The sequence below is a fragment of the Bombina bombina genome, chromosome 4 (genome assembly GCF_027579735.1).
Source record: "Bombina bombina isolate aBomBom1 chromosome 4, aBomBom1.pri, whole genome shotgun sequence".
In the NCBI taxonomy this organism is placed as follows: Eukaryota; Metazoa; Chordata; class Amphibia; order Anura; family Bombinatoridae; genus Bombina; species Bombina bombina.
The window spans coordinates 737840793-737853956 of record NC_069502.1 but is presented as its reverse complement, the minus strand read 5'-3'; the positions used below and the strand labels follow the sequence as shown (position 1 = coordinate 737853956).

General features: G+C 33.6%; 1 protein-coding gene across 2 annotated transcripts in view; it reads right to left on the bottom strand.

Annotated features, from left to right (window-relative positions):
- Positions 1-12406, bottom strand: part of TFB1M (transcription factor B1, mitochondrial) — a 207489-nt gene extending 195083 nt beyond the window's left edge. For both annotated transcript variants that reach the window (XM_053710970.1, XM_053710971.1), the window contains exons 1-3: positions 12345-12406; positions 9789-9924; positions 4294-4445 (exon numbers count right to left, since the gene is read on the bottom strand). In XM_053710970.1, the coding sequence (XP_053566945.1) occupies positions 4294-4445; positions 9789-9921 (285 nt within the window). In that variant the 5' untranslated portion in view covers positions 9922-9924; positions 12345-12406. The remainder of the gene's footprint in view (positions 1-4293; positions 4446-9788; positions 9925-12344) is intronic.
- Positions 12407-13164: the final 758 nt, after the last annotated feature.

The window sequence follows — 13164 nt, the reverse complement described above, 5'->3', positions numbered from 1 at the left end:
TCCCCTTTCCATATAAAAATAACATCGTCTATGTACCTCTTGTAGAGTACAAGGATTTGCACCCAGCTCATGCCTAGGGAAGAAAGATTCTTCCCAATATCCCATAAAGAGATTGGCATAGCTGGGTGCAAATCTTGTACCCATAGCTGTCCCAGTCCTTTGTCTATAGAACTTGCCCTCAAAAGAGAAATAATTTTGTTCAAGTATAAATCTGATACCATTTAATATGAACTCTTGTTGTTCTTTCTTTAGAGTGGTATCTTTATCAAGATATTTTCTAACAGATTCTATGCCCAATTCATGATTAATTATCGTATATAAGGAGGTCACATCACATGTTACAAGAGTGTAGTTGTGTTCCCATTTAATATTATTAAAAATTTTAAGTATTTCTGTAGTATCTTTGAGGTATGAAGGTAATTCTTTAACATATGTTTGGAGATATCCGTCTATATATTTTGATAAGTTAGAGGTTACGGAGTCAATACCTGATATTATTGGTCTACCTGGGGGATTGGTGGAATTTTTATGTACCTTAGGTAGGTAATAGAACACAGGGATTTTAGTTATTTTTGGTAGCAGGAAGCCATATTCTTTATCATTTAATATATCTTTATCTTTAGCTTCATCGATTAATTTCATGAATTTAAGTGAGTACTTCTTTGTAGGATCAAGTTTTAGTATTTCATATGTGTTAGTATCACCCAATAGTCAATGTGCTTCTTCTGTGTATTGGGATCTGTTCATTATTACAACTCCTCCCCCCTTGTCTGCAGGTTTTATGATTATGTTAGGGTCTGACTGTAAATTTTTTAAAGTTTTTCTTTCTGTGAATGTTAAATTGTTAGATCTATTTTTTGTATTTGCTTTTTTAATGTCTCTTTGTACCAATCTCTCAAACATTTCTAAGTTTCTCCCTTTCTCATTCACCGGATAAAAGGTTGACTTAGGTTTTAAGTTAGAGTGTTTAAATGTGGTTGATGCTGGGGTTGAATTGATAGATTGTGTTTGCCAATTTCTTTCTATTGGATTCTTGAGGAAATACCTCTTAAGTGTAAGTTTTCTAACAAATTGACTCACATTGATGTGAGTATTAAATTTGTTCATTGCAGCTGAGGGGGCAAAGCTTAAACCCAAGTTAAGGACTCTTTTTTCTTCCTCTGTTAAAACTTTATTACTTATATTAAAGATTCCATTAGTAGGTGTTATTTGACTCTCTTTGTGTCCCTTTCTCTTTCGCCCTCCTCTAGACCCTCTCTGTTTCTTTTTCTTTCCCTTTGTGGTGGGCCTATATTGTACTCTGTATCTTTTGAAGTCCCTGGTGTCGGATGGCGTAACTCTAAAAAATCACTCATTTTTCTGGTTCTCATTTTTATATGTATCTGTATTTAAATGGTTCAAATCGATTTGATGTTCTAATTCTCCATTCGTTATTTTGTTGATCATATGAGTTATAGTGTCTAGGTCTTTCCCACTCATCATCTCTTCTATCATAATATTGTCTTTGTCTGTCTGAATGTGATCTTTCGTTATATCTTCTATCCCATTGTTCCCAAGAGTTGTATCTGTTATAGTTTCTATATTCAGATCTATCTTGGTTTTTTTTGTAATATTGGTCATTTTGTGATATATTTCTATTTTGTCCAAATTGTCTGTCTCTGGTATGGTTGTATTGTGATCTTATTTGATTGGGTCTGTTGTATGTTCTCGAATTGTAGTGTATATTAGATGAATATTGATCATCATATCTATTTCTGGACCGATGATTAGGTCTATAATTTGTCCTTTCTCTAAGTTTTGTATTTTCTTTTGGTTTTATATTCTCTCTTGTGTTTTGTATTTCAGTGTTAGGGTTCTCATCTATGTGTATTGGCTCTGTGTCTGAATAATCATCCTTATCCCTGTTTAGTTTTCTCCATTTTACCTCTTGTAATTCATTGTTTAGACTAATTAGTTTAGCCATGATTTCCCTTTGTCTATTTTTATATTCTTGGTGTTCTTTTTTATCAATCAATTTATTTTTTAACAGTGCAATATTTTTCTCAATTAATTCTAGTGATTCCTCACGTGATTTTTTTAAAATATTTAAAAAAGTGAGTGATGCTGTTTCAAGTGCCCCCTCCCATTCTTTTCTTAAACTATCCCTTAGTTCAAAAGTGCAATTCTTTTTTAGTCTCAAACCTCTCGGTATTATTTTCATATTTATATATTTTTCTAGGAAACTAAGTTCAGTCTTTTGTTTTAGTTCGCTAGTTAAATTTTTTTCTAGTTCACCCATGATTGTGTTTAGGTCATAATATTCAGTGTGTGTGTTATGACTTTCTTTTTCAGTTATTTCTTTAAGTGTTTTATCCCTCCACATAAAAATATCATCTTCCATTCTGAAGCTGCCTCAAACTTTAGTGTAATGGAACACTTGAGAGGATAGGAGATTAAATTGGTAGTGAGAAAGATGAGGCGCTGGAGAATTGACCCTGCTAGACTAATGTATTCCCCTCTAAGAAAACAGTGGTTGATATGTAGTGAATGTAGTCCAGCGCTAGATTAGCACGGGTAGAGTATTTAGTTAAATTCTATAATTTGAATATATTGTATTTTGTGATTGAATAAATGTTTAATGTATGTACTGCAATGTTGTTATTATATATTTATTGTAGGTAATCCTAAGTATTTATCAACATTCAGTTAATAAAAAGATATAAACAGGTATATACAACTGATATATATATAAAAACTTGTTGTCTAATGTGAGCTTCTTATCTATATATAAAAACTAATAAAACATTTGTATAATTAGACAGAAATTTAATAACTTGTTAAAAGCATACATTGCTATATTGGTAAAGCTCTTGTATAATGGGTAATCACCATTCCTCGCACACAGAGTATATTTTGCTGTGTGTCTGCAAGATGGCTACCGGTCAGTGAAGGGGAAGGAGAATGGGAGTGTACTATTTTGGCACCAAAAATAACAGTTTACAGAGAAGATTATACGTGCAAAGTAAAAAATTAAAATCCGCAGGTCTTTAAATGTTCCACTGTACACTAAAGTCGACAGGTGTAAATTTAAAGAAACAGAATCTCAATTTTATGAAATTTTGTAAAAGTGCCCAAAAGTGCTGAAAAATTGTATGTAGTATTAAATGATATATATGTCACCATGTTCCCAGGCTATTTGAAACGTGTAACTGATCATGATAATATCCTGTGGCATATGAAGGTATATGGTACTTAGCCGTCAGTAGCTTAGTCTACTGTGCTCACCTTAGTTGCAAACGTCCGCTTCTAATAGACAAACCTATCTGCCATGGATCTGTAAGGAACGGCACACTGTAGACCAGGTGACTGGTGAGCATGCCCACATTTCACCTGGCAGGCTGATGGCATCTCCACACTGGGAGAAGATTTCATTGCCTGGGTGGACTTCTGTCTTACCCTCTGCCCTGTTTTTTAGGTTGTCTGAGAAGGAAAATGGGTCTTAAATCAGTTACAGAACCATTGTTAAATGACGTGAATATCACCACATCAAGTTTCACCATCATTTGTTGGAGATACAACATGGATTGAGTAAAGGTGGGATTAAAAACCATGTTATGTTGAGTCTTTTGATTCCTCCTAGTGGACTGGACTTTAATCCCTCATGTGATAAGATGGTGAGTATCCAAAGACTATCAAAGAAAAGGTGTTTATTGCACACACTAATTTTATGAAGGCTAATTATTTGTTAACACTTAAAGGGATAAAAAAAGGTCAAAATTGAAATGTACATGGGTGTTGTCCTTTTAAAATAGAAAAATGTTTGCAATTTTTTCAGTTTTTCAATGGCATACACACATATACTGTGGGGCCCCTGCACCAGTATTTAGTCATCATACCTTCTCAGAAACTCAGCAGTGGCTCGTATGACACAAATGTTGTCTTCACAATATCCTTTTCAGTACTCTGAGCTTGAATACTGGTGCACATGCCCACAGAGAAGCATTTTTTTCCCAACGTAAGTATATATCCACCCCCACACAATATAAATTTGACCTTTCTATCCCTTTAACTTTAGCTATTAAAAGAAACAGGATACTAAGTTATTACATTTCTCACCCTGAAATGACCAGAATGTAACCTCTCCATCTTCTACTAAAGTAATGCACAGCAACAAGGTTACTACTAATCACCCCGGATGAATTAAACATTATGTGATCATAGCAAACAAGATAATAAAGTTGCTGCAAATGCGTTTCGGCTCATAAGCGGGAATGCATAAGAATCAGAAAAGCTTTATTTTTGAAGTGCAGATACCTGTAGCCCAGGAAGAAACCTGGTATCTTTTTCCACCACCAGAAGTTCTTCAACTCCAGCTTGAAGAATTGATCTTGTGATTCCACCTGGTCCAGGACCAACTTCACACACATAAGCATTTCTTAAATTTCCAGCTTTTCTTACAATTTTATCTGGGGGTAAAAAATACATTATTAGAATGTCAGTAGTCAAAGAAAATAAAATGAAGAACAAATAGAAATATGAATATTTGGAACTTTAAAAGGAAAGGTAGAATTATATTTGGTAATTTTGTTTCTTAGGCATCTAGTAATCCGTTTTACAATATCCATGCTCTAATGCAAACATAAAATGCTTAATTTTATACTCGCCAAAATAAGTCTCCCCTTTTGTTCTTGGAGATACAAATGCTACAGTAATTTTTTGTTGCCCTCATTCAAACCCCCATACCAATTTTTGAAGTAAAATAATGCGGTATGGCTGAGAATATAAATTACAACACTAAACTCAGGTTTTACCTGCTTAAAGCGAGAGTCTAGTCAAAAATAAACTTTCATGATTCCGACAGGGTACGCAATCTTAAACAACTTTCCAATTTCCTTTTACCATCAAATTTGCTTTGTTATCTTTGTTTTCTTTGTAGAAGGCTAAACCTAGGTAGGCTCATATGCCAATTTCAAAGCCCTTGAAGGTCGTCTTTTAGCTAAATGACAGTTTTGGCATTTTTACACTGCTAGTTCATGTGTGTCATAGATAACAGTGTGCTCATACACGTGGAGTTATTTAAGAGTCAGGACTGAATGGCTAAAATGCATGCCTGTCAAAAAAACTGAGCTAAGGGGGCAGTCTGGAAAGGCTTAGAAACCAGGTAATCACAGAGGTAAAAAGTGTATTAATATAACTGTGTTGGTTATGCAAAACTGGGGAATGGATACTAAAGGCATTATCTATCTTTTTAAACAATAAAAATGTGGGAGTAGATTGTCCCTTTAACTATTCATAGTAAATGTTTTTACAAAATATTTTATTTTGCTTCCTTTTCCTGTAATTCGAAATTCTGAGATTTGGAAGTTCACACTGCAGTCTTCACAAGCCTAACTCTGCCACTTATCTGATCCCAATTGGCTTGAGCAGAAATGATTAGAAAAGGAACTGCAAAGCAATGCAAGTTTTGCAAACAAAGTAACAGCGACTGGCCAGAAACATCTAAAATGGCTGCTCCATATAAGACAAATGGAGGGCAGAGTTTGGCTACTGCCAAAATTTGCTGATATGTTAAATATATTCTAAAATTAAAGAAAATGCTTGTAATTACAAGGTGTAATTAATTTCACAATTTTGTCAAGAAATGCACACGAAATAAAAAATATTTTCACAGATTTTTTTAAATGAATATTCTGGCACAGAACAAACCAGCTTTTTGCTTTCCCTATAAGTAAACATAGATACCTAGTTATCCAATGCTTTGCCTATTAGTTTCAATTTAAATGTAAACCACTTTTACTTTTTCATGCAAAAATTACTTTAAAAAGGGACATGAAACCCAAAAATGTTCTGTCATGATTCAGATAGAGAATACAATTTCAAACAAGTTTCCCATTTACTTCTATTATAAAATTTGCTTCATTCTCTTGGTATCATTTGTCGAAGGAGCAGCAATGCACTTCTGGTTTCTAACTGAACACATGGCTGGGTAAGCCAATGACAATCGGTATATATATATATATATATATATATATATATATATATATATATATATATATATATATATATATATATATATTTATTAAGCCACCAATTAGCAGCTAGAACCTAGGTTCTTCGCTGCTCCTGAGTTTACCTAGATAAACATTTCAGCAAAGAATAACAAGAGAAGGAAGCAAATTAAATAGAAGTAAATTGGAAAGTGGGTTACAATAGTATGCTCTGTCTAAATCATGAATGTCTAATTACGACTTTACTGTCCCTTTAACTGCTGTCGTTTCATATATATGTAATTGCTTTGCCTCTAACAAGGTGTTGTAGTTTCTTAACAAATAGTTAAAAATGTATTTGTCAAAGATCTCTTCTATAAAATGGAACCACTTTATGTTTGCTCCAGTTTAAATATACAGCCAAGTAAAAGAAGACAGACAAAAGAAAATAACTGACCAGATCACAATCCCCAAGTCCACTCCCAAAGTATGGAATTTAAAACCCGACATTAAAATAGAATTAACATCCTTTTTAATTGCAATTATTTATCAATAAACAAACTCTACTGACCATTGGTCTTATTTGGAGGAGCCAATTTGGACTTTAGTCAGCAGATGGCAAGGAATGTCGCTGTCATAAATTTAGTATACAATGCGTTTTGTAGCTTTCATCTGATAAAGCCAAATTGTAACAGATATGTAGCAAGGTCAGCTTTGGGAAGTAAGCAAGGTACATTTCAAACTCCCGAGAATTACAAATTGCTAAATTACATGGAAAAAAGGGAGGGGGGGGTAAATAATGAATATATATATATATATATATATATATATATATATATATATATATATATATATATATATATACACACAAACACACACATATATATATATATATATATATATATATATATATATATATATATATATATATATATATATATAGACACACATACTGTATATATTACAAAGTTGTTTCTTTATGCATAACTAAACCTTTTATATAACAATCTCAAGGTGATTACTGTCCCTTTAAGATCTATTTCCAGCCTTCGAGAACAAAATTTTGGATAGTCCAAGTCTAAAAATGTATAGTGGAAAAAAAAAAAAGGAAGTAGTAAATGGTATGCACAAATGACCGAATACCATCCATCACACTACTGCTATATCACCATCACTTTTCAGTTTACATGAACAAATTAGCTTCTTTCAAATTGTATATCTACAATGTGCCAATAACACTAAGCAGATTCACTCTGCCAAAAACCTACCGTCACCATATAGTGCTCTCCTCCTACTTCTGAAGACCTAAATCCCTAACCAGTCGAACTATTAAATTGCATTGCATATTTCTTACTATATCATCTTGGCTTTATTAGAAACTGAGATGCCTTCTTGCTGCTAATAGGAAAGTATTATGTGTACAAATGTTACTCTTCATCTGTACGTTTCATCCTCCTCCTTGTTCAATCTGAGTTTTCTTTGCAAATTGTTGCTATCTACTGTACCAATCTCACCTTTCTGAGCACTTTTATGCCTGGCATTTCTATTTACATTCTTCTAGCATTCCAACGTTTGTCTTATGAGACTTCCACTTCCCTATTGCAAACTCACCTGCCCCCATATTGCCTTTAAAGAGATATGAAATCCAAATTGTTTATTTCATGATTCAGTGTCACTTTTAAAGGGTCAGTCTACACTATAATTGTTATTGTTTAAAAAGATAGATAACGCCTTTACTACCCAGTCCCAAGCTTTGAACAACCAACATTGTTATATTAATATACTTTATAACATTTAAACCTCTAAATTTCTGCCTGTTTCTAAGTCACTACAGACAGTCTTTTATCACGTTTTTTTATTTGCTTTTCACAACAGGAGACTGATATTAGCCATATAGATAACATTGTGTTCACGCCCGAGGAGTTATTTAAGAGTTAGCACTACACAGTACTAAATGCAAGTCAATAGATAATAAATACGAAGTCATGTGATCAGGGGGATGTCAGAAGATGCTTAAATACAAAGTAATCACAAAGGTAAAAAGTGTATTAATAAAACTGTGTTGGTTATCTATCTTTTAAAACAATAAAAATATATATTGTCATATTAAAGTCACTGAGCTCTTCAGTACTGCCAATATTTGTCTATGGAGATTTCATGGTTACATGCAGAATTGTATGTACCTGATAGCAATGTGTGTGGCTGAACCATGTGCACTCAACAATTAGTAGGGGTGTCTGCACACTTTTAGCCATGTAGTGTATATGTAAAATACTCCCAAGTGTTAGAAATCAGGATTGAAATCTTAGAATCCCTGGTGACAGTATCACAGCCGGCATCTATTCACTATACCCTGTCTTGTTTTTTATCACAGCCACATTAGCATACTTCACCACAATCAGACTTTTTTGTCTTAAATAAAATGAATGTTCAAATTTAAAAATAAAAAAAAGGTGTTAAACTTTCAGGTGGCCAATGACAATTAAATAATATAAAATAATATGCATGCTTCAGTTTTGCAATTTTTGAAATAAACTTACTAGATTTATGTAGACTGTAACTGATTATTATTATTATTATCAGGAATTTGTAGAGCGCCAACAGATTCCGCAGCGCTGATCACTACTGTTGCCATTTTTTAATGTAACATTAGGCTCCAAAGAGAGCTCTCATATAAATCTGTGTTAGTGGAGAGAGAGACTTAAAGGGACATTATAAACTCATTTTTTCTTTGAATAAATGTTTTGTAGATGATCTATTTATATAGCTCATAAAGTTTAAAAAAAATGTATAGTTTTGCTTATTTTTAAATAACATTGCTCTGATTTTCAGACTCCTAACCAAGCCCCAAAGTTTTATGAGAATACCGTCAGCTACCTTCTCCAGCTTGCTCCTGTTTGTGTAAAGAATCTTTTCATATGCAAAAGAAGGGGGAGGGGGAGTGTCTTATTTCCCACTTGCAGTGGGCTTTCCAGCTACCTTTTCAACAGAGCTAAACTAAGAACTTCTAAGTAAGTTTTTAAACAGTTTTATACTGGATTTTTATATCAGTATCTGTGCATCTTATTTTTTATAGTAGTGTCTATTACATGCAGTTATATGAAAATGAGTGTATACTGTCCCTTTAAGTGCATGCTCCCATAAAAAGACAATGGCTAAGGAAATAAAGTATTTGCTTGGTTGTATCAGCCACAGCTTAGCCAGTGTGGGCTGGCAAGAGTCATTTAAAAAGATGCAAAACGTATTTTAAAATACTAGAAGTCATAAACTTCACCTAACTAATACAAAGTGCACACGGACGTGCGCATTCAGTGGGCAATGGAAACACTAGATCATTGTCTTTATCATCTTCAAATAGATGAACACTTTAAGTGGTAAACATGTGCATTTAGCTTAACCCTTTTACCCAATCCGACGTATATATACACATGATGTGCTACGAAGCCCATTGTAACGCATGACGTATATATACGTCGCAGCTTCAGGAAGCTCCAGCAGTCTCGGCTGTAAAGTGACAGCCTAGACTGCTGTCTCTGAGCTGCAGGCAATCTGTCCTCATATGGCAACGGAGCACAATCTGTGCATATGAGTTTAGATGGTCATATCATTTGACAGTGACGATCCTTTGGTATTTTGAGCAAGTTTTCCTCTGTGAAGGGGTTAATCCCACCATTACTTATAAGATGACCTTAACTGTGTAAGAACTTATGTTCCATTACAACTATAGCTGTAGTATTTTTTTATGTTCACAGTCTTTATCGTCGGTAAAATCCAATAAAAACAATAACACATGTACGCGACTGATACCTACAGAGAACATACCTGTTAGTTTCAAGTCTAGAAGAAAATTCTGAGAGAGTTGTTTTTCTGCTCTTAGATTATAAAGTTTGATTATCTCTCCAATAGTTGGCAGGGGAGGTAAGCGAAGTGTAGTCAGCTTTCCAGATGCAGCCATTTTCTAAAATATAAATATGGAAAGTCAAACAACTTCTTAAAAAAAATCATTTTTGACCATTATAATTTTTGTTACTGTGTGACTTGTGGTGAGTGTTAGTCAATTAGTTTGTGTGTTAAAGGGATACTAAACCCACATTTTTTCTTTTATGATTTCTATAGAGCATGCAATTTTAAGCAACTTTCTAATTTACTCCTATTATCAATTTTTCTTATTCTCTTGCTATCTTTATTTAAAAAGCATGAATGTAAAGCTTACGAGCTGGCCCATTTTTGGTTCATTACTGTATTTAGCCACCAATAAGCAAGAAAAAAATTGGGTTAGTATCCCTTTAAATCCTTATATCTTGTTTGTTTTCCATTTTAATGAATGATCTTCAATAATGTTGTTAATGTTATTGCTTTTATAATTATCTGTTATTTATAAAGTGTTGAGTATATTACACAAGTGTTATACAAGGGTAAGATATAATACAACCCTAAACAGGTAAAATGGATTAGTGGGAACACATTTACAGTACACTGTCCCTTTAAATGCTTTTTGTTTATTTTCCAATAAAGCTGAAATGTGTTGCAGAGATGGGATATGGAAGGGAACAGATTCAAATCTAAAACCCAACCATCACAACATGCCCCTTAGGGCTTTTACCTACTTTTAACTCTCCCCATTTGCAATACACAGTGTACTTCTGTCATTCATGCCCCTTCTATGCACCCAGGTGTCTGTAACTGTGCAGGTATCCTGCACTAATCTTAGTAGATTTTGCTTATATAAATATTTTGTTTCCATTAATACAATGTTTATAAAAACGTTTTCACTAGCCCAACTGATACAAAATCAAGCTTTGCCTCTCATTTGAAAATACACCCATGTTCTTGGACAAGCCTAAACCACCGTAAGTCCTTGAGTTCACAAACATTAATATTAGTTAAATAATTTACAGCATCAACTGCCTACATTTGCAGTATTATGTGAAGGTCTTCTGTCTAAGCACACATACTTATTACTAAAGCATAATAGCTTGAATTATTGAGCTTGACTTAAAGGGACAGTGTAATCAAAATTAAACTTGCATGATTCAGATAGGGCATGCAATTTGAAATAACTTTCCAATTTACTTTTATCATCAAAATTTGCTTTGTTCCCTTGGTGGTATTTTTGAAAAGCTAAACCTAGCTCGGCTCAAACTGATTTCTAAACAGTTGAAAACCGCCTCCTAGCGCAGAGCATTTTGAAAGTTTTTCACAGTTAGACGGTACTAGTTCATGTGTGTCATATAGATAACATTGTGCTCACTCCCTGGATTTATTTAGGAGTCTGTACTGATTGGCTAAACTGCATGTCTGTCAAAAGCACTGAGATAAGGGGGCAGCCAGCAGAGCCTTAGATACAAGTTAATCACAGAGGTAAAACATATATAAATATAACTGTCATGGTTATGCAAAACTGGGGAACGGGTAATACATGGATTATCTATCATTTTAAACAATAACAAATCTGGTGTAGACTGTCCCTTTAAAGGGACATGAAACCCCCAAAAAATGATTTCATGATTCAGATAGGGCATGTAATATTAAACAGCGTTCTAATTTACTTCTATTATCACATTTTCTCTATTCTCTTGGTATCTTTTGTTAAAAAAGCTCAGGAGCATGCATGTGCTTAGAGCACTATATAGCAGCACTATTTCCTTTCATGTAGTGCTCCAAACACATACCTAGGTATCTGTTCAATGGGAACAAAGCAAATTTGATAATAAAAATAAATTGGAAACATTTTTTAAATTGCATGCTCTGTCTGAATCACAAAAGAACATTTAGGGTTTCATATCCAGTATGTGTATATCTAGCATCTCATTTGTTCTATATTCAATATAAGGAATAACTTACAAAATAGAAAGTTACACATTCAACAATAAAATTATGTTTTAACATTATGTACATAATGACAACGAGCAATCCTGAATGTAATCTTACTAAATGGTATATCATCCAATTTGATTCAAATTAAAGAAAATAGGCTAATACTATACTAAGGAGAGAAAAAAAGAACTACAAAAGTATTGTATTAAAGCAATAATCATAAAGACAAAGCGATTAAGTTGACTAAAGCATCTTCTATTTAAATCAAACTTATTCATAGAAGGTATCACATAGATTAAATTTATATTCTGAATTTACCAGCATAATACACAATTCTGAAAATAAAATGCAGATGTCTCAAAGGTAAACTCAGACTTTAACAATATGTATGTACACTGCAGATAAACCTAAGCTGCTAATGCACTGTGTATAATGCATGTTAGCCTTATTTTACAAAGCTGCGCCTAATAAGTCAAATCATAATTAAAAATATCAGTTGGTTATTGTATAGTAAGATATCTTGAATCTAAATAAACTCACTGCAAATACAAAGTCACCTACCAAACACTGTGATAATCTCAGTCTCGTTTCAATGTGTATGGACACATGCTGCTTCTGGTCATGTGACCTTGGGTTGTCAACTAACTACGGAGGAAACTAAAGGACAAATTACTTCAAAGCACAAAGGTGCCTGGCTGCAGACAGGAGCTCCACTCTAGACAGGAAACATGTGACCTCCACTCAAAAGGTTTTTTTTTTTTTTTTTTTAATCAACTTTAATGTAACAACCAATAGACACAATAATTCTGAAAACTAAACATTTTGCAGCATTTTTTTTAGGCTGAAGTTGGCTCTTTAATCATTCTGTCAGCTTCTTGTTCTGCAACTGATTGCAATTTGCAAAATAAAGCTTTATAAACAAAAATATTTCTAGCATTATTTTTATTTTAAATAAAATAATTCACTTTCCGAAAACCTAAACAAACTTACATTTTATAAAAAGAAATCATCTCATCTTATATTGCAATAAACAGATGGCAAACATTGCACAATTTTGATTATGTTTTGAATAAGTAACTGGTATTTTAAAAGGGTTAAAATCCTTTGGGCCACTAATTTCTGTATGGCTATATACAGGGCATGACCCTATCATTAGTGATGTCGCGAATAGTTCGCCGGCGAATAGTTCCCGGCAAACATAGCATGTTCGCGTTCGCCGCGGCGGGCGAACATATACGATGTTCGATCCGCCCCCTATTCGTCATCATTGAGTAATACTTTGACCCTCTACCTCACAGTCAGAAGACACATTCCAGCCAATCAGCAGCTGACCCTCCCTCCCAGACCCTCCTACCTCCTGGACAGCATCCATTTTAGATTC